Below are 23,383 nucleotides of genomic sequence, written 5' to 3'. Positions count from 1 at the left end.
GGAGAGAGGGAGGGAGACCTAGCAGAAATCAGACTCTTCCCACATTGTGCATTCAGAATAGAAAGTGAGATATTTTAAAAGCTGGAGGTCAAGGAGAATCACACATGGTTAAATATGTGCCAGGGATGTCTTTTCACTTGATTGTTTCACCTCTCACAATTTACACTGCCCCATTCTGTTAATAATCTGCAATGTTATTATTGCTTGTGACATGGTAATTGGTCTTGGAAGAAGCTATTGGGTTCTTAATGGCCAATTATTTTAATGAGCATACAGATGTTAGTTTTATTTATATTTGGTAACTTTGTCAATAAGCACTCAAAAATCAGTTTCTTTTGGGTATACAAGTCCCTTGGGGGATATAAAACAAGGTTAATAGACATTCAGAAAATAAATATCTATAACTTCAGATAGATGTTTCACTACACGAAAATGAAGGGGACAACATTGATTGATTAATTGATTGACTGAATGAATGAATGAATGAATTTTATGCCACCCCTCTCCGAAGACTCACTGGTGAAGAGAGATTTGGAGATATTTTTGTGTGGACTTTAAGAAATGAACAAACTACATGTTTAACATTGGTACCTTTTCCACATGATAATTATGAAAAATAAAAAAACCAGTATAATTAGCAGGAATCTGAACCAAACCTTCATGCATGAACTGAATACTAATAGATTAATTAACCTTGGCAAGGTCATCATTCTGCATATGAATGAAAAAAATGCGTGGTAAGATTTCTAAATTTCTTTTTATTTCTGTTTTTAAACAAGTCAAATAATATTGTTGAAATTGTGTTTACATAGTATTTGATACTGTTGAAAAAAATGTTGAGATATCAGAATTCAAAGGTATAATAGGTTGTGTTTCTTTTTCTGTCCAAATTCCACTACAGACAATAGTATAATTGATAATGCCTTTTCTTCTGATTGCTGGATAAGGAAGTTTATTAATTTATTCTGCCAATATTTGAGGTCTTTTGATTAAATATATTTAAAAGTGGTATAACTGTGTCCTTATCACCAAATAAATACCTAATAGCAGTTATATTATAATGAAAACTCCATCATTTTATGTAACAATATGCCTTTAAATATATGTTTATTACTTTTATGTGTTTAAAGAATTTTTATTTTATTATTTTAACCCAATATCTGGTAGAGAAATTGCAAAAAAAAACAAAAACCCAAACCCCAACCATCAACATCATTTACATAAATTCCCATAGAGAAATTACAGATAGAACAAATGTCTGTTCTCAAGATTTCCAGATAACAGACATAGGAAATTATGTTTATATTTATTAATTAAATTTATATTGCCTTTCTTATGAAAGCACAAAGTACCATAGATAGTTTTTTTTCCAGTTTTCCAATATTATCACAATCCTGATGTGCAGGCACATTACAATAGGTTCAATAATTATGAGTAAACTTTTATTGATGGAAAAGACCTGAATGAGTGTTGTTCTACTCCTAGCCAATGCTTTTGATAACTATGTGAGATAATACAATTGAAAAAAGGATAGAAGGAAAAATGTGAGGTTCATAGTTGGTCCTTAAGTACGTATGGGCAAAAAGTGGGGAAAAACTGTATGCTTATCCTCATCCTTCATCCCTGTTTTATGTGTTTGATTCTCTTTTAATTCTCTCCATGCTTTCTCCAAAATTTTATATAACAGAATTTCCACAGCCTGTCATAAATAAAGCATGGAGAACCAAACCACAGTGTCTTATTTTCTCCTTCTGGAATTCTCAAAAAATCGGCATCTACAGATTTTGCATTTTTTCCTCTTCTTTCTGTTATATCTGGCAACTGTAACAGAAAATCTTCTCATCATCTCTGCAGTTGCTTTTGATCATCAATTACACAGCCCCATGTATTTCTTTCTGATGAATTTGGGTCTGCAGGACCTCGGCATTGTTTCAGCCATTGTACCCAAATCCATGATAAATTCTCTCATGGACACCAGACATATCTCTTACTTGGGTTGTGTTACTCAATATTTCTTCTTTCTCTCCTTTGAAGCCTGTGATGTGTCTCTCCTGACAGTTATGGCCTATGATCGGTATATTGCCATTTGCAATCCACTGCACTATGAAATGGTGATGAATTGGAAATACTGTAGTGAAATAATAATTCTAGTGTGGGTTACAGGTCTCCTCTATGGAATCTTGCATGCCACTGCTACTTTTTCCGTCCTTTTTTGTTCTAATGTTGTTAATCAATTTTTCTGTGAAATGCCACATTTGCTAAAACTATCCTGTTCTGGCGTAAATCTACTTGAGGTTGGAATTCTTGTGGCCAGTGTTATTGCTGGAGTAGGTTGTTTTACGTTTATAGTTATATCTTATGCAGTGATCTTCAAGACAGTGTTAAGAATCCCTTCTAAAACAGGAAGGCAAAAAGCCTTATCCACTTGTATTCCCCATCTTACAGTAGTGTCTGTGTTATTATTAAATGGTTGCATTGCCTATCTGAGACCTTCCTCTAACACTGCATCTTACTTAGATATTGTATTGACTATTTTGTATGCCCTCCTTCCACCTCTGTTCAATCCAATTATCTATAGCATGAGAAATAAGAATATCAAATGTGGCCTTTCTCGACTGTGGAGATATGACAAATTATTTTAACGTTGTTTATATTATATTCATGATTTTTTCTCTCTCTTTCTATTTACTTATGTGAAAATATGATAGAAAGTGATATTTGGGATGGAGGCAGCTCTAATTACTGTCAATATACTTTACAGATGCTAAAGATCGATATTTAACAGCTCTGGCATTCTACACACTAAGAAATATTTATGCTTAGTTGAAGTGAGTATAAAGGTCTCATACGACTGGGAAAACACCTAAAATGAAGTGGAGGTTTAAACGATGTCTTCTTCCCCCCCCCTGTATTTTCTTATATGAAATGGCTGTTCCTTCTAGTGCTGGTTCTTCTTTAAGAAGAGATTAGATTTCGTCTTGAATAGGGCATTGGATGAGAAAACCTCCCAGGTTCCTTCCCAGTCTTTTCTGATTGATTGATTGATTGATTGGTTGGTTGGTTGGTTGGTTGATTAAGTGATTGATTAATACAATTGGGAAAACATCTAAAATGAAGTGGTTTAAATGATGTATTCTTCCCCCCCCCCCCCCCTGTGCTTTCCTATGTGAAATTGCTTTTTTTTAAATGCTGGATCCTTTAATGCTGGTCTCTCTAATGTTCTTAGAAGGGACTGGATTTATTTTAGGTAATTTTTTTCCCTTCTCCAATCACGTGTACAGAAAAAAGAAAATACCGTTAATTTTAAGTTATATTACAATATATCATTTTTACAATTTCGGTATACATAGTTTAACCAATACTACCTCCTTAAAATTTGACATCTGAACAAAAATATTTACTCCAATTCCTTATATAATAACAAAAAAAAACACCTCTTAGCCAATATACATTTTAGGCTGTTACTATTCTCAATCACATCTAATTAAGCCATAATGCTTCAATTTTCTCAAAATCTCCTCTATATCAATTTTCATGTATATTTTAAACCTTGTTCCATAATAAATGCCCTTTAAAAAAACATAAAAAGAAAAGAAAAGGAGCAAAAATTTCTAATTACCTCCAACACAGTATTTGAATTAAATCCCACCATTGTTAAAAATAGTTTAAAAATATATAGGGGGGCAAAAAAAGAAACTCACCAAATAATATGTTCCAAATATCACCAAATTAATAAACCAAATGAAAAAAACCTAATTAAAATAATTCCCTTTAATGGGTAAAAATACAAATTTAAAATAAGAATTAAAGACAATTAAAAAGTAACAAGGAAAGAAAATGAAAGAAAAAATTAAAAAAGGAAGAACATAAACAGCACTGAATACTCCATATATTCATCATACCCTACTATAGTTGTAACACTTTCAATCCATAACCCTTTCAATCCCATAGAATCATCCTACCCTATTCTAGAAGAGAAAGAAAAAGTCACTGTAATCCCAGTGAAATCATCTTCCCTACTCTGACTGTAACACTTTCAATCTATCATCATACCCTATTCTAAAAAAAGAAAAAGATAGTCACTGTATACCCAGTGGAATCATCTTCCCTACTCTAATTAAAACACTTTCAACCCAATAGAACCATCATACTCTATTCTAAAAAAAAAGAAAAGAAAAATCACTGAAAACCCAGTGAAATCCTCTGCCCTATTCTAATTATAAGTTACAATCCATCATCATGCCCTATTCTAAAAAGAAAAAAGAGTCACTGTAAACCTAGTGGAATCATCTGCCCTACTCTAATTGTAACACTTTCAATCCAATAGAATCATCATACCTCATTCTAAAAAAAGAAAGAGAAAAAATCATTAAGTTAAACTTAATAATCATATTCCAAATTAAAAATGTAATCAATATTTCTAGTTATCATTATTCTCTTTTCTTTAACAAATAAGTATCAGCAAATATAATTAAGAATGTTTTCTATTTCCATGCTTTTTCTTTTTGTATTCCTCATAGTTCATTTACTTATAGTTCATCTACTTATATAATTCCATAATCATTAATATTAATTATCCTACCAAGTCTAAACATTTTCAATTTCATTTTGATAATATAAATTCATTATTCCAAAATTTTCCCCACCAAAGTAATTTTATGAATCTCCAAAAATAACTTAGCAGATCATTATTACATATGCAACTCAATTAAAATCTTAATCTTCACATTAATCATTAAAACTGATTAACTCTGTCAATCCTAACCATTTTCAATTTCTCTTTTAGCAATAATATTTCATTATTCCAAAGTTTTTCCCACCAAGATAGTTTTATGAATCTCAAGTATCTTAGTTGAACATTATTACACATGCAACTCAATTAAAATCTTAATCTTTAATTATTTCCCCCTCCATCAAAACAATTTTTTCCTTAGAATTTCATTACATTTTCCTTGTAGTAAAGTCCAATTTAAAGTCCAATTAAAAGTGTTGTAAGTCTTCATTTAAATCCCTTAGTAAAAATCTTTTTCTTTGAAAATCCTATCAGCATCCATACTTCCATTTCGTATTCTTTGATCCATACTTGCCCAGATGTCACTCTAGTCTGCATCCAATCTGTCTCCACTAAGAATATCCAGTGTGTCTCCAGTCTATCTCCAATGGGATTAACAAGTATATTCTTTAAACTATATCACCTCCCAGCTTCAAAAAGATTTCTTCTAAATAGCCATAATCCAAAACAAAGATGGGTGTAACGTTCTTTACATAGTATAGATGGATAATGAACAGCATCCATCCTTCCAACAAAAAACAAATGTAGAGCCATCTGGTATAGATATGCATCATGAAAATTCCTTGTAATGACTCCTCCGACCAGAAGGTGGCAGTAAATTATCATAGTTAACTGTTCTCTTCAATTGTTACAAAGGGAAGTGATGTCATCAGAAGAGAAAAAATACTTTAATAAATCCAAATAAAATCCAAATTCAAGCTCCAAATCTTTAAAATCTTTAAATATCCTCGAAGAGGAAAATAAAACAACAATTTTGGGCAAATGCTACAATTTTACAGCTTTCTGCTAATTGCCCCATAGCCGATCAGCTGCTTCCACACCAATTATTGACATTTCTGCTTCCAAAAGTAAAAAAAATAAAAAGCAATCCATTTAAAGTCTCCTTCCGTCTCTCTGCACTTGCCAGCACATTGCTTAAAACAATTCTACACCTTGCCAACGATCGAATCAATCCTCATTCCAGATGTTTCCATGCTTCTTCAATCTCTATGTTGCATTGTCTTTCATGACTACGTTGGCCACACATGGCGGTCTGGCCAACCTCACACCATTGCCAGTGCAAGAATGAGCTGGTTTGCCTAGTGGGGCATGCCAGCCCCCATCCAGGCCCCTGATAGCATCCCCTGCATCATCTCCCCTAAAGGGAGGATCGGTCGCGGTTCAGAAGAACCGGGACCCCCGGACGATGGGGATTTGGGGCTTCTCTCATGATAACGAGGGAACCCTGTGGCACCGCAATCATTGACCCCGCCTCTCTCTGAAGACACTGGATTTCTGCTTGAAAGGGAGATTGGATCAGAAAGCCTCCAAAGTCTCTTCAGGTCTTTTCTGATTCCAAAGTACACAGTCCTCTACACCACTTCACTCCTGAAATGATCATTTCCTCACAAACCTTGATATTTTCCTCCTTTCAGTTAGCTTCAAGTCCTGGCAAATGTGTTCCTATATTTTTCCTGGCAACATTTTTTCAGAAGCAGTTTTATTGCCTCCTTTAAAGGGCTGATAGAGAAGAAATGTCCCCAAATTATACAGTTGACTATCTTCCTAAAGTGGAATAGAACTTCCAATCTTCTGATTTCCAGCCTGATGCCTTAACATCTACTTAAATATTAAAGTTATGATTTTGGTCTGTGTTGAGGAATTTGCAGCACCGGTCTTACCCGGCGGCAGGCTTTGCTGGAGGGACCGGGAGACACCGGACCCTCATGGCGGCCGCCATTTTGAATCCCGAGCGAAGTCTCGCGATGCGAGACTTCGCTCGGGAGTTCGGGCCTGATTGGCCTGTCTGCTGATTGGTCCGGGCGGGGCCTGCTTGCCCTATATAAGGGCGAGCAGGCCCGGGGCTCTCCCTTTTCGCCCGGACAGCAGAGCCACGAGCAGACACCCGCCCGCCCTCCCTATCTTGCAGTGTGCTTAGGGGTCGCCCTTAGGGGGCCAAATGGGAATTTTTGGCAGTTCTGCCTCTTAGCCGAGCTGTTTTTTCGCCCATTCCACACTGAGGAGATGGATTTGTGGTTAGGGGGTGTTTGCATTTATTAGGTTAATTGGCTTACCTTTGGTCATTTGGGTAGGCAGGTTAGGGGCGGAAAACTGGGGTGGTTTAGCAACCGCGCGTTCTCCCTTGGGCATCTTTGGGGATGATTGACAGGTTCTCCGCAAGCTCATGGAGGGAGTGTCTGCCTGAGCAGCTGGGGGGAACCTGTCTTTGGGTCCTGCACCTTTAATTCCCAGATTCGGGTTAGCCGGTGGGACCCCCCTCATGCAAAGCATGGCAGGGTCGCAGGTGATGGTCTGGTCCCTCACCTGGACTTGCATCGAGATACGCCCATGAGTTGCCCAGGAATGTTTTTGCCCTAACGTCATTTCCGCCCCGGAAGTATTTGTTTGACCCTGCAGGTCCATTTCCGGGTCATAGTTGATTATGCTAATTTATGCAAAGTAATGAATAAATTATGCAAATTTATGTTAATAAAAATGACCCAGTTTAAATCCAGCTCTTGTGTCCGTGTCGTTACTCCGTCTCTCCAGCAAAAACTTTATGATTTTTGTGTGTGTTTCTGCGTTTGCTTCATTCTAAGTCTTAAAAGATTTCACAGGTGAAATTGCTTGGGCTTTTTATTATCACAGATGGTTTGCTATATCACACTATATTATGATTAATGGTTTTATTGTGGGATAAACTAAAATTAGCTGGAATCTCAAAATAAACTAAATCAGTATTATAAAAACTAGTAACTACATTCACAACGGCATATTAACCCCCAAATCAGGAAGCAATATAAATTATCAAGTTGTGTAAATAAGGGTGTAATAACTTATAAAGTAGCTCAGTAGAAAAGTATGATGCAGTGTCATTTCTGTACTACTTTTAAAATGCATTGATGCATTGTGGGGGCGGGGGGGATATTTACCAAAAATAAGAAATATAAATTATTTTTTTATTTGGAGAATAATAGTTGGAGTATTTATTATACACATAATTCCAAATGTATAATCCAATACCCAATTAATATTCTTCAAAGAAAGAAATACTCCTAAAAAAACCCATGGCAATGCCTAGGAAATCTCACTTTGTGCTTGTCACATAACTGACCACAGGATAGAGGAACAAACTTTGTTTGACTTCTATGCCACCCAATTCTGAAGGACTCAAGGCAGCTTACAACAAAATATAAAAATACAGTTAACAATAAGAAGAAGTCCAATATAATTTTATTGATTATTATCTGGCTAAGTGGGATTTGGACTCTGTTTCATGCATTTCTCAAGGCTATATAGAATTTTGTTCTCCCTTGTGACACCTTTTTTTACTTTGTTTGTCTTGCTCAACTCATGTTTATATCTCCTTTATATCTCCTGATTTCTTCCTCTTCTTTTGTCATGTGTCAGGGCAATTTGCATGTCGCCCCGAGACTTCGGAGAGGGGCGGCATACAAATCCAAATAATAAATGATCAGGTCCATGGGGAATTGATTATTTTGTATCCATAGACAAGAAGTGCACAGAAAATGAATAAAGAGAAGTTCAGCCCTATTATTAATTAATCCAAGTAAACTGATTTATAGTGTAAGATGCATATGCACCAAGAAAGATGATAGCCAAATCTATTAAATGCTAATAACTGTAGTTGCAAATTAATAACATCAGCAGAGATACCCAACTGTGGTCAATTTTTGCATTACCCATTTGCTCCCTGATGAAAGGCCAGTAAAATTTTTATTAGAATTAAGCAGTATGATTTTATGGACCTGCTTCAATCGTCATGACATAGCAAGAGATAGCAAGACCTGATTTAAATCATGAGGCACATGACTCTGAGATTAGAGTTGAAATTTCTAAAATTCACAGATATGTCACCTTACACTTCATCTTTATTCACAAGCAATCAAAGTATGTTACAAACTCCTAAAGCAACAATGATGTTCTGCATTGCTACTATACCATCTGACAGATATGGCATATGAGTGGTACGTTGCCTTTTGAAAACCATTGCAACATGAGATATTAATTCATTGAAAATCTCACACACACCTCATAATTCTAGCAGCACCTTTTGATTCCTTTTCTATTCTAATGATATTAAAAGGTCTCTGTCTCCCTTTCTCCCTTCCCTTTCCCTCCCTTCCCCCTCTCTTCAATAATATGTGAGCATTAAAATTGAAAAGAGTATTGTATTCAGACATTTCTGCACATATAAAAACATTTGCAAAAGAGAAAAACATCAAAATGGATATATTAAAGATACAGAACTTTCACAGTGCCATGTTTGTTGGGGAAAAAACCTGCTATTATTTTATCTACAATGTATTGAATATTTCTCTGCCAGCTTTCTAAAAAAGGGGCTTTCTACATTCTTGCTGAAGGTTAAGAATTATAACATATTTAAAAAGGCAAATTTAAAATACAAGAAACCCCATGTTATTATAATCTAGTATTTCATCCACAATCACCTTTAGTCTCCTAGGAGACAAATATTTTATATGTTTTTTATTCAGTGCAGTGGGAATTCAGGGCTCCACCATGGGCGAAGGGCAACTCTATGCTACCGGCAGCATTGACCCCCCTCCCTCTCTAACCCTGCCCCTCTCAAAAAATGTTTTAATGTCATCTCTGTTTTACCATAGCATCTTTCCCTTCCACCAGTAGATGCTCCTGTATTGGCACTGTATTCCAATACCCAGATGCCGGAGGACTCAGAGGAAACTTCATTTCAATGTACTCATCAAGCCTCCTCTTGGGCAGTCAAAGCAGCAACCATGGCCTCCTTCTTTTCTAGAACATCAATTAAGTGGCTCCACACATTGAAGGAACACATCCTGACAGCTGACTCAAGGGTAAATCAAGACCTTAACAAGCTAATTGCTGTGGCCCAATTCATGTCTGACACCACATTGCAAGCAACCAGCTTTTCTGCAAGGGCTATGGGGTCAGCTGTTGTAGCCCGCCACAGGCATTGGTTTAGGTTGTGGCCAGAAGATCTCCAGCATATGTGGCAATTGGCAGCAGCCCCAATCAAGGGTCAGTCACTATTCAGCCCATCCCTTGATCCTATTGTCATTGAAACCAAAGATAAATGTAAGGTTCTCCCGTCATGCACCCACCAAGCAGTAACCCGGGCTGCTCCCTTCCCTAGAAGATTATTTGGGACTGTGGCTTGGCTGGCTGGGCAATGCTCACACACTCTTTCTTCCACAGCTGCTGTTGTTAAAGCCGCCTACACACTTCTCGACGTGTAAGAGGGAGTGCAAATAGCTCCTCTATTCAAGGAGGCAAGAAGGAGGCACCAATTATTATTATTATTATTATTATTATTATTATTATTATTATTTATTAGATTTGTATGCCGCCCCTCTCCGCAGACTCGGGGTGGCTCACAGCAACAATAGAAACAATATATTACTTAGGACTGTATAACTGTAACTTGTTGATTGTATCCTAAGATTTTTATTAATATTGTTTCTTCATTGCTTATTTGACCCCTATGACAACCATTAAGTGTTGTACCACATGATTCTTGACAGATGTATCTTTTTCTTTTATGTACGCTGAGAGCATATGCACCAAGACAAATTCCTTGTGTGACCAACCACACTTGGCCAAGAAAAACAATGTAAATCTATCAAATAAATAAAACAGTAAATTGCTGTATGTTTTACATGGAAATCTGAGAGTAGATCTTGCCCCTTGGTACAGTGTCTCTTTGTGTTTTATGTGACAGAAGATGGATATGTTTTTCTCAACCTGCAGGTCCCTTCCAATTCTATGTTCTATATTTTATGATTCTATGAATTGCTTCTGCATCTACTTGAAAAAAGAAAAAAAGAATAGTATAAATAAGCTCTAAATCTAATACATATGTAGTCTAGCCTAGCAAAGAGAAGAACCAGGAGTGACATGATAGCAGCGTTACAATATTTGAGGGGCTGCCACAGAGGGGAAGCAGTCAGGCTATTTTTCAATGCACAGGAAAGTCAGACAAGGAATAATGGATGGAAACTGATCAAGGAGATATTAAATCTGGAAATAAGGAGAAAATTTCTGACAGTGAGAGTGATCAACCAGTGGAACAGTTTGCATTCAGAGGTTGTGAGAGCTCCAACAATTGAGTCTTTCAGGGAGGAAACATGACTGTCATTTGTCAGAAATGGTGTAGAGACTCCTGCTTGAGAGTCATTTTGTAGGTCATCTAGTCCAATCTCCCCCCATTGGACTAGATGACCTACAACATTTCTTTCAACTCTGTTATTGTTACATAAATTCTAGATTTCTAAACATGCATTTAATGACATACAATTAAACAGAAGAAAAAGAAAACTTTACTTACAACGTAATTCTTAATTGACATTTACTTAAAAGAAAACAGATATTGACAAAATGAATAAATTAAACCACTTGTCTAAAAATGAAAACAATAGCTAAATTTGAAAAAAAAATCAATTTAATAGAAACCTCTCTCCTGCCTAGCACTGTTTGGTAACAAAATGAAATGAAGCCTATTAAAACTATAAACTCTGACATCTCAGTACTTCTTTTAACAATGTGAACCCATGTTTTCAATAATACTATTTGGATTCCAACAATCCAAATCTGAAAGGCGAAAAATGAATCAGATAAGAAGATCTCCTTGAACTATATTTCATTACTTGGGATTATCTTTAATCTCTATCTTTTAAGAAACCCCAGCCTCTATGTTGCCTACCACAACTAGGAGGACAGCTGATTACTTGGTTAGTTAAATCCAATTAAAACCAGATCATTAATACAAGAGTGGAAAATAAAAAGGTATAAGGAAGAAAATATGTTCAAGTAAACCCATAGAAACTTAATGTATTGCAATAACACTATTTCAATGGAAACCAGTTTGAGAATGCAAACAAGCAAGGTGATAGCTCATTGTTATATTCCTTGTTCAATCCCTTTCTAGAATCCATTTGGCAGCTTGAGTACACTGCAAATACAGACCTAAATCATGGCTCATAGAATGAGATATAATGTCAGCCCATGGAAAGCTATAAAATAGCTATAATAGAATAACAAAGTAATATAGTAAATCCATAGAAATCAATAAGAATATTCACAGAAGAAGCACATAAAATTACATTTAGAAAGAGAGTTTATATAGATATTTGTTTTAAAAATCACTGTACATATCCTCAGTCTTATCGGTTAATAATGTTTTGAGTTTTGCAATAAATTGTTGCCCTATGGCCTCTACCACTTGCCCACAAGAGCTCATTAAACCCATATGGTAAGGCAGCAAGGAACAGATTTCATACTTTTTCATATTTACTATTAAGTAAATATAGCAGTACATTAAGCCTGGCAGTACATGATGAGAACTTTCCTCCCTAGCCCCCTAATTAAACACAAGAAGAAACATCTCCAACACAGTTTTCCCCCATTCCCAAATATTTAACTATCCATACACCCCTGTTTTTATGGTAGCCAAAACAAGCAGACATGAAAGCTGACATTCGGCCCTTCTGCAACAGCGATATTAGTCCTAGGAAAAAATAAAGACATAACAACAAATAAAAACAACATAATATAAATAAAATAAGAAATATACATTCACAATTTATCAGGATATTTGGAATGGAACAATTGAATAGCTCTAGTGGCTCTGATATCTTGTTCATTCACCCATTCAGAATGTGAGGAAGGGAAGTGCTTTCAGGCTACTAAATATTGTAATTTACCCCTATATTTTCTAGAATCCAGGATTTCTCTAATTTCAAAATGTTGTTCACTTCAATCAACAAAGGCACAGGTGGAGAGATTTGGGTATGACAAAGAGATGATGTCTCTTTAGTCTTCTAAACACTGACATGGAAAACCAGGTGGATTTCTCTAAAGGTTTTTGGAAGTTCCAATTGTACTGTCACTTGATTTATAATTTTCACACGGAGAAAAGGACAAACATACTTAAGGCCAGGTTTCTTCAACTTCTGTGTAGTATGTTAGTTCTTTGTGGATAGGAAAACTTATCACTGACTTGGTATTCCTTAAGTTTAACTCCTTTCCTATCAGTCTGTTTTTTATGGGCTTGGTCAACATTATCTAATGTTTTGAGAGTCACAGGCTAAATTATCTGAAGTTGTTTGATCCACTCCCTTAGAGAGGGGAGTTGTGGCCTCTCCTGTGGGATTTCAGGGATGGATATGAAATCTTGGCCATAGACTACCTTGAATGGGGTAAACCCTGTGCTACTATGAATAGAGTTGTTGTAGGCTACCTCAGCAAAAGGTAGCAAGTCAGCCCAATTATTTTGTTGGTAATTAACATAAAATCTGATGTATTGCTCCAGGACCAAGTTAGCCTCTCACAGGCCCCATTTTTGGGAATTGATGGGTGGAGCTTAAGCTTAGGGTGGAACCTAATACCATCAGGAACTCCTTCCAAAATTGGGAGAAGAATTGGACATTGATATCTGAAATTATCCATTCAGAAACCTCATGTAACCAGTACACATGCTGAATAAAAAGTTTAGCCAACATCTTTGCTGATGGAATTTTGGAACAAGGCACAAAATTGATCTGTTTGAAAAAAATGTCAATGATCTCCCAATCTTCCCCCAATCTTCCCCCAATCCCAAAATCTTCAACCTTACATTATCTACAATAGACATCTCCCCTTTCTAAGTGGTCTGCAAGGGGCTTGCATAAGTGCACCTTTGTGCCTACCGTTCCTGTCCTAATGTCTTTTTATCTTTTCTATATCTACTTTATACTTACATTATATATACAATACAATGCTATATTTGTATGACAAATAAATAAATAAAATAAAAATAAATGACAGTATTACCCCCGCTCTTAGGTAATTTGACAATGAAATCCATGGATATTTCTTTCCATGGGGCCCCTAGTCTAGCAACATTTTGAAGTAATCCCTACAGTTTCCCAGGTAGCCCTTTTGCAGCAGCTTCCCCCAGAGATTTCCACTGCCTCCATCCTCCTCGTCTTCTGCAAGAATCTTAAGACTCATCAATGCCGCCAGGCTTGGGGCCATTACACCTAACCTACTGGCCAAACAAATGTGGTGTATGTCTGTTGTGTGAATGACATTGACTGAATTTTAATATTATTAGGGTTTTAGATTAATTGTTTTAAATTAATTGGATTATGATGCTGTTTTGTTTTTATATGCTGTAAGCCGCCCCAAGTCCGTGGAGAAGGGCAGCATATAATCCAATAGATAACTAAATAACTAAATAACTAAATAAATAATAAATGAATGAATGAATGAATGAATGAACAAATAAATGAATGAAAAAGCAACGGACAAACAAACAAACAAACAAATATGCAGGGCAGCTAATGATATAAGCCTCTATGTCCTTTTTCAATGAGGGCAAACACAATTGTGTTTTTACTAAGCGTAAGGTTTTCACAAACCTAAAATGACCTGAAGCTTTTAAATTATCGGGTTTTGCAGCACTAATTCTCTAATAAGAATTAGAACATAGCGCTTAGTTCTCACCCAGGCAAGGCCATTGTGAATGGTGCACTTTGAGTGAAACAGAAATCATTTATCTGTTTCTATGCTTCTGTGAGTTGAGAGTTTAGATTGGCTGAAAGATCTGAGACCATCATCTTTTGGGATCTGATGACCACTGGAATTTCTAGTTGTTTAGAAGAGATCACAGGTCAGATTATTTCCTGCCATATGCTGTTATATTGGGGCACCCAAGACAAGGCATCAGCCATAAGTTTGTCCCCCTAGGCAGGTAGCATAGGAAGAAATTAAATCAATTAAAATGCAGAGCTGCTTCGGTGATAACTTCCTAGGAGTCTTCAAAGCCTCCAGATTTTTATGATCCATCCAGACTTTGATGGGATGTTTCACCTCTTCGAGGAAATGCCTCTAGGTCAATAGGTTCCAAGGGACCACAAAAGCTTCTTTCTCCCAAATGGCTTACCTCCTTTTAGTTTCAGTTAATTTATGGGAAGTGTAAGCACAGGGTTGTAGGACCCCATCAGAATTTGCTTGCAGTAGTACTGCTCCGACTGCCATGTCACTGGCTTGAACCACAAAAGTGGCATCCATATTGGGATGCTTCAGGACAAGTTTGGCTGCAAATAGTCACTAGAGCTTCTCAAAAGCAGCTTGGCATTCCATGCTCCAACCAAGGGCCAATTAGACTTAAGCTCCCCCCCCTCTCATTTTAAGAAGGTTTATAATTGGCAGTGCAATCTGCACAAAGGAGGAGATGAACTGCTAATAAAAGTTGGCAAAACTGAGGAAACTCTGTAGTTGCTTACGGGTGCTTGGGACTACCCATTGCAGGATTGCCTGCACCTTGTCAGGATCCATTTCAATACCTTCATGCAATATGTGGTAATCCAAATAGTCAATTTTGTTTTGGTGGAATTCCCATTTTGACAGTTTGGCATACAAACTGTCAAAATGGGAGTTTGGCATATGAACTGTCAAAACGTCTAGCAAGGGGACTAAGCAAAATATGTCTAGCCAAGGCAGCGACCAGGAAGACCAGGGAGATGGATCAACCTTTCCCCAATCCTGACAGAGCTGGTAGAAACAGGAGTGGATGTATGAGCTACAGGTCACCAGTAAGATTCAAATGAACATTGGGGTTGGGAGGTCTGGATGCCCTGGAGGAGCTCCCCTTTCTGGTAACTGCAGCCAGGTGCTGAAACGTAGAAGAAGCCTGGCAAGTGGAAGACAAAGAAGACCTCCTGCTGACCGAAACTTTGCATCTGCTAAAAGAAGCTTTAGAGAATCAGAGAAGCGGCAAAAGGTATGTGTTGCCAGTTGGGAGGGGAGCCAAAGAATTTGGGGAGGAGGAAAGGACCTCAACCACTCAATCAAAGCTGCAGAATTGTTGCTACAAAGAAAGAGTCACCCATGTAAGTCTTATACTTATATTTTACTCTATATGTTCCTCAAAACTTTTTTTTAGTTGAGTAAAATCACTGAAATATGAAAAAAGGATTATCTCTTTCTTGGTGCTTTGCCATATAGGCTGTAATGGATACATACATACCTGCATGCATATATACATACCTGCATGTGTATATGCATGCACATACCTTTTGCCGCTTCTCTGATTCTCTAAAGCTTCTTTTAGCAGATGCAAAGTTTCAGTCAGCAGGAGGTCTTCTTTGTCTTCCACTTGCCAGCTTCTTCTACGTTTCAGCACCTGGCTGCAGTTACCAGAAAGGGGAGCTCAAACCAAAGGTAGATACATTGATTTTTCTAAAACATGTATCTGTCTTTAGAAACTGTCTTTCTAAATTGATTTAATGTATTTCCTCTGTGAGTTTTCTTATTGATTTACTGTGTTACTTTACTGTATTACTTAGTCTATGATAGGTATTTTATAAATGTCTATGAGATTATATTATGCATTATCACCTTTTATGAGCCTATTATATATATTTTATAGGTCCCTATGAGATTACATTACACCACATTCAATGAGACAGGTTTTAAATCTGTATTTGCAGTGTATCCAAGCTATTTCATTGAAAGAGGTATGCAGGGGTGGGCTGCTGCCTGGACGGGGGAAGGGGGGATGCAGTGGGGTAGCGAAATGGAGCTCCAACCAAGAGCACCTAATTTGCACTGAAATATGTTGAAAGAAAATGCAGGGCATCCTGCATAATACATGCCCACAGTGTGGTAGTGTGATTTGGAATATAACGATTAGCAATCATCTTGTTGTTTGCACTCCTAACACCAATTCCACCAGTGTCCATGGTGATATTGCAATCCATTATTTCTCACAGTTTGGACAGCTGGAGTCTCTACTCTCTCAATTCTGTTAACATTATTCTGAGATATTTTTGTGTTATGCAATAATGGGTACAGGAGCATTTGGAGATAGTTATAAATTTATTAATGGCTAATTATCTTAATAAGCACACAGAATTTTGATCTGTAGGACTCCTAAGGAAAAACAGATAATAATCATTCAGAAGGTTCTCTTAAATTGCACATAATGTCTCTGGATATGCATAAAAGAAATAATGTTAGTGTTAAGTGTCTTTTTATTTTTAAGCATGATTATTATTGTTGAAAATCTTGTCTCATTTTGTGGCCAAGCTCTCCTTGAGGGAATAGAGTTTTTTTAATTGATGGGAGACAGGTTTTTCAAATTGAGCTATCACTTCCTTCTGTTTATTGGGGAGATTTACATTGCTTTTCTTCTAGAAGCACAAAGCATCATACATTGGAATTCTCCAATTTTCCAACACTATTACGATCCTGTAGGAGTGCAGAAACATTATGATGGGTCCAATTATTCAGAGTAAATTGTCATTCAGGAAAACAGATCTTAAACCAACATTGTTCTACCCCAGCTAACTGTTTTGATCACTATATGAAATAACACAATTTAAAAGAGGAAAGAAGGAAAATGTGAAATTGGTGGCTAGTCCATTAGTACAGACAGCTAAAAATGGAAAACTGTGCACTCTGGTATCCCTATCCTACATCCCTGTTTTCCATACTCCGACCTTCAGTTCCTTTCATCCATAATTTACATTTCTTGATGATTTTCATGGTCATAAATCAAAATGTCACCTCCAAATTTATATCTGACTGAATTTCTCTCCTTTCTTTCTTTGCAGTTAAGTCAGCGTTGCCATAAATGAAACATGGAGAATCAAACCACAGTGCCTTATTTTCTGCTCCTGGAATTCTCAAAAAATCGGCATCTGCAGCTTTTGCATTTCTTTTTCTTCTTTATGTTATACCTGGTTACTGTAACAGCAAATCTTCTCATCATCTCTGCAGTTGCATTAGATCATCGACTTCACAGCCCCATGTATGTCTTTCTCATGAATTTGGCTCTACAGGATGTGGGCATTGTTTCCGTCATTGTCCCCAAATCGATTATAAATTCTCTCATGGACACCAGGCATATCTCTTACTTTGGTTGTGTTGCTCAATACTTTCTCTTTCTCTCTTTTGAATACTCTGATTTTTCCCTCCTGACAGTCATGGCATATGATCGGTATGTTGCCATTTGCCACCCATTGCATTATGAGATGGTAATGAATTGGAAAACCTGTACTGAAATAATAATTCTAATGTGGGTTACAAGTCTCCTCTATGGAATGTTGCATACCACTGCTACTTTTTCCATCTCTTATTGTTCTAATGTGGTCAACCAATTCTTCTGTGAAATGCCACATTTACTGAAATTATCCTGCTCTGGCATAAATCTATTTGAGGTTGGAATTCTTGTAGCCAGTCTCATTGTTGCATTAGGTTGTTTTACGTTTATAGTTGCAACTTATGCAGTGATATTCAAGGCTGTGTTAAGAATTCCTTCTGAAAAAGGAAGGCAAAAAGCCTTATCCACTTGTATTCCCCATCTTACAGTAGTGTCTATGTTATTATTCAGTGGATGCATTGCCTATCTGAGACCTTCCTCTAACACTGCATCTTACTTAGATATTGTATTGACTATTTTGTATGCCCTCCTTCCACCTCTGTTCAATCCAATTATCTATAGCATGAGAAATAAGAATATCAAATGTGTCCTTTCTCAACTGTGGTTTTGATAAATTATTTTAATGTTATTTGTATTTATATTATTTTTATTATTATTATTTATTAGATTTGTATGCCACCCCTCTCGAAGACTATATATGTTTTCATTCTTTTCCTTCTCTTAATAAAGTAATAAAGGTAGAAATGGATAGTTGGGATGGAGGCAAATCCATCTTCTCAACTAGATAACCATAGAACCCAAGATGTTATTTGCAAAATTCCTGCATTTTTAATTACTGTCATTTAAGTTTCCACTGCTAAATATGCATCTTTCGCAATTCCATGGGTGTTGTGGTTAGTTCTGGCCCAGCTCCTGCCCCAAGGAATGTGGAGGTGGATGTGGAGGAAATATCCACATGTCACAGGCCTGTTTTGCTCCCGATAGAGTCAACTAGTGAAGTATCCGATGACGAAGGAAGTGTGGGTGTGATGGAAGAAGGGGGCTTGACTGACAGTCCAGGAGGAGATCAATCTTCCTTATCTTGCTTATCTTCTTTGGATTCAAAGGATGAACGTATGACAGACCCACGCATGCATAGAGCTATGCATAGGAGAGAACAACTTAAGACATATTACATGAGATAAGAGAGGCCTCCTACCTGTGGTTGGGTGGGGCTCCAGTAATTAGAGTTGCTGATAAAATAGCAACATGCTGGCTTGGCCGTTGTGGAAGATTATCTGATCGTAGTTTGTCAAGGTGAATTGTTGTTTCCTGATTGTATTCAAGACTATGTTTGGATTCCTGGACTTTGAATTATACTTCATTGTTAGTGTTTATCACTGTTTGGACAACAGTATCTGTGACCCAATTTCACAGTTACTGAGTTAATAATTGGACTTCATTCTTGTATTGTATTTCAACTGTGCCTTGTTGCTACAAGAAATCCCTTTGAAGTTTATAAGGGAGTTTTTTCTTTTCTGTTGATAAAGAACATTTATTTGCCTTCTATCTTGTGTGTGTGTCTGATTGGACTAATTAACCTGTAATTAAGGATGGTTGGCACACGCCAGCAGAACAATGGGTATGGGAAATTTACTGCGGAAAATGAGAATTTGGGTTTGATCCCTTGTGATGGAATGCTACTGATACTACAATTTTTTAGTAACATAATCTTATTCTGAATTTGAGGAGATGTCAGCTTTTTGAGATATGCCATGCAAGAAACCAACCTCTCAAGTTTAACTGGAACTATGACAATCATAATAGCCATTCTGTGTTTAAGCATGGCTTGTAAAATAAGAACAAAATAAAATACCAGAAAGGATAAAATGGGGTTCCCAGAGTCGATAAGAACTCAGAAACTAAACCTTCCAAAGAACATTAAGAATTCCAGAAAACCAAATACAGCCATCCAATGAAAGGAGATTTGCAGCGCCACTAAAGGCTGTCTCCTAACATTTTCACATATAAATGGGAGATTTAAATGTATATAGTGCTTGCATCATAATGCTGCTGTACTGCTGATCACTCTTGCCTGTGGATACTGCTGTTTTTATTTCTACTTGCCTTGCTATCAGGAATAATAATCAGATTCAGACATGAAACGCTTCAACCTGTTTTAGCTGTTCTATTGGTCAAGCCTATACAAAGGAATCTTTTCAGATTTATTTATTTATTTATTTATTTGTTTGTTTGTTTGTTTTGTCCAATACACAATAATACACAATGAGGGTTATAGAGGATTTAATCAGGTAGAATGTATTAAAGGGAGAATAGAGGATAAAATAAAGGAGTAAATGAGAGAATAGCAGAAAAAGATATAGGGATAGAAGAGACGATATGGGAGATATGGGAGAGACTATAGGACAGGGAACAGTAGGCACTCTGGTGCACTTATGTACGCCCCTTACTGACCTCTTAGGAACTTGGTGAATTCAACTGTGGATAGTCTAGGGGTAAAGTGTTGGGGGTTAGGTGATGATACTATAGAGTCCGGTAGTGAATTCCACGCTTCTACAACTCAGTTACTAAAGTTGTATTTTTTACAGTCAAGTTTGGAGCGGTTAATATTAAGCTTGAATCTGTTGTGAGCTCTTGTATTGTTGTGGTTGAAGCTGAAGTAGTCTATGACAGGCAGGACATTGTAGCATACGATATTGTGGGCAATACTTATATCATGTTTGAGGCATCTTAGTTCTAAGCTTTGTAGACCAAGGATTTTATGTCTAGCTTTGTATGGTGTTCTGTTATGGGTAGAGGAGTGAAGAGCTCCTGATTGATGATACCTGGTTGAGAGTATATAAGGTCCAGTAGCATTCCAAGAGGAGGGAATGTCAGATATTTCCCTCTTATAGAACAGACTAGACTAATTTCCCATTTGATACCCCCCCCCCCCCCCGGATTCAGCCACTTTCTTGTCTACATTTGTAGAGCATATGTATCTTGTACTTCTCAATATATGACTGTCCTCCTAATCGGATATTAACTTTTTCTTCATTTGTTAGCTATTTTTCCCATCATCCCAGTCAAAGCTGAGGAACTATCAGATACAGAGAATCAGTCATTCTGCAATCTTCCCCTAGATTCTAGTTCTAATTCCCTCATTTAGATCATTTATTGAAGAGGTATATAAAGAGGAAATTATATAATTTTGGGGAAGTCTCAGATTTTTTGGCTGGGGATTTCAATATAGAATTAACAATGGGAATGCAAATAGAAGATCATTGCATTTAAATAGACTTAACATGATTGACCTTCACCGGGACCTCCCAAATAGAGATACGTTTTATTCTAGAAGACATAACATGTTCAGCTGAATTGATTATATATTAATGAATAAAATGGAAAATGTGCAAGTTAAAACATCTGAAATTAAAAGCATTTGGCTGTCAGCTCATGCCCCTCTAATAGCGGTGGTTAGAATGGGTCAGGAAATGAATCAAAGAACTTGGAGATATAACATGATAACCACAAATGAACAAGATAAACTTAAATTGCTAATGGAATTACATGAGTATTTTAGAATAAATTACGCGGGCCAGACTAAGCAATTAATTGTATGGTATGCATGTAAGGCAGTTATGAGGGGACATTGCATGAGTTTGGAAGCTGATATTAGGAAGAGATGGGGGAGAGAAATGGAGGCTAAGGGAGATAGATTTGATACAAGAACAACTGAGACTTACAAGAGGAAGGGAGTGGAATACCTTATTGAAATTAAAGAAGAAACAATTAAAAATGTTTGTTTCCTGACCCATTGGAGGACAGTAGAAATTGTTACCAACCCAAAAAAGGATTGAGAAGTAAGAGACCCTGATTCCTATCGTCCTATCAGTTTGGCAAATCAGGATTATAAAATATTTATGAAGGTGTTGTCAAACGGACTTGAGAATATTGTGACAAAAATTATTGAGGAAGACCAAATTGGGTTTGTAAAGGGAAGGAAGAAAAGTGAACCAATAAGAAATGTTGTTAATGTGATGCACCATGCTACTGTTACCAAGAAGAAGTTGGGCATTTTGAAATTAGATGTGTATAAAGCTTTTGATAAAGTTAATCATAGTTATTTATATAAATTGTGTAAGGAGTTAATCATGCGGGATATATTTTGTGAGATTATAAAGGGAATCTATAATGAAAATGTAGCATATGTAAGAGTGAATGGACAAAGAACGCATAGTTTTAAAATTCAAAATGGGACCAAGCAGAGCTTCCCATTGTCTCCAATGTTATTTGCAATGGCAATAGAGACATTAGCCAATATGATGACAGGATAAGAAATGGAATGGATATAAAATTGGGTATTTAGAAATAAAATTTGTGGACTTTCATGTTTAAAACAATAATGGATGGTTAACAGAGGCATTTGAAGAGTAAAGTAATGTTTATCTTAACCTATCACCTGCATTTTCTTTTTTCTACCTACACACATACTTTTGTTTTGTTTTGTTTGTCTTTCTGTTTTGTATTTCACCTTTATGATAAATCAAAGTACATATACTTAGATAGATAATTTATAAAGATATTGAAGAGTCCTGGACCGAAAACCAAACTTTGGGATACCCTACTACTTTCTTCCCCTCATGTGGATACAATTCTGTTGAAGACTGCATGCCAAGTACCATTTTTAACCAGTTACAAATCCATCTAGTGGTAATTCTGTCTTTCCCACAAATTATGTAACAAGAGTGGTACTTGTATCATAAACTCGATGGTTGATACCCAAGTCAGAGTAAGGAGTAAGGTCCAACAACATTCCAAAGGGTATGTGTGTATGAGTGAGTGAGATTTTGTCTTCTTGTGTCAATATAGACTAATTCCTCATTTGATACATCCCTCTGGTTCAGCCATTAACCTTGTTACTCTAGGCAGATATATGTATCTTGTGTTTCCCAATACACGCCCACCTCTTTCACTGGTATCTTCAGGGTTTTTTTTCATTTTCTAGCTATTTTTGCATTCATCTCAGTCAAAGCTGCAGAATTGTCATAAGTCTCCCATCCTACAATCTGCTTCTTATGCTTGTATCCTACTCTGTATCTTCTTTTTAATCTTTGCAATTTTTAAAATTGTATTATCTAGTCAATTATAGGTATTTTATAGGTCTCTATGAGATTACATTATACCCACATTTATGAGCCATTTTGCAGTGCACTCAAGCAATGAGTGAAACAACAGAATTATTTATAGCATTGAATAATTTTATGCCATTGGCAAAAGAGATGCAATTTCTTTTAAGTTTATCACATAAATTGTCGATATAGAGCAAGAAAAGTGTGGAACCTAAAACATTGCCTTGTGGAACACCACTGTTAACTGATACAGGATTAGACAGTGAGTTCCTTATTTTGACTTTCTGCAGTCTATTAGATAGGAACGTAGCAATCAATTTCTGTAAATGTCCAGAAATGCCATAAGAGTTTAATGTCAAAAGCATGAACTACTGTATCAAAAACCTTATGAAAATCTAGGTAAATTGCACCAACAGCTTTACCTGGATCAAGACACATAGTCCATATGTTTTAACAGTGCAAAAGTTCTAAATTACAGGATGAGTTTTTCCTAAAGTCAAACTGTTTGTCAGATAGTAAATTATTTATCCCTAAGTGGTGAACGATGGATTGCTT

The 23,383-nt window shown here is 36.5% G+C and overlaps 2 protein-coding genes across 2 annotated transcripts; both read left to right on the top strand.

Annotated features, from left to right (window-relative positions):
- Positions 1-1,715: 1,715 nt before the first annotated feature.
- LOC139154056 (olfactory receptor 14A16-like) lies at positions 1,716-2,642 on the top strand. Its single transcript, XM_070728487.1, has one exon. It carries the CDS (start codon positions 1,716-1,718, stop codon positions 2,640-2,642), a length of 927 nt encoding a protein of 308 aa, XP_070584588.1.
- A 14,773-nt stretch (positions 2,643-17,415) lies between these two features.
- LOC139175882 (olfactory receptor 14A16-like) lies at positions 17,416-18,327 on the top strand. The gene has a single exon (XM_070767250.1). It carries the CDS (start codon positions 17,416-17,418, stop codon positions 18,325-18,327), a length of 912 nt encoding a protein of 303 aa, XP_070623351.1.
- The last annotated feature ends 5,056 nt before the right edge of the window (positions 18,328-23,383 follow it).

The sequence above is a fragment of the Erythrolamprus reginae genome, chromosome Z, assembly GCF_031021105.1.
Source record: "Erythrolamprus reginae isolate rEryReg1 chromosome Z, rEryReg1.hap1, whole genome shotgun sequence".
Classification (NCBI taxonomy): Eukaryota; Metazoa; Chordata; class Lepidosauria; order Squamata; family Dipsadidae; genus Erythrolamprus; species Erythrolamprus reginae.
Note: the sequence above shows the minus strand (reverse complement) of the source record. Positions and strands in the feature narration are given on the sequence as shown.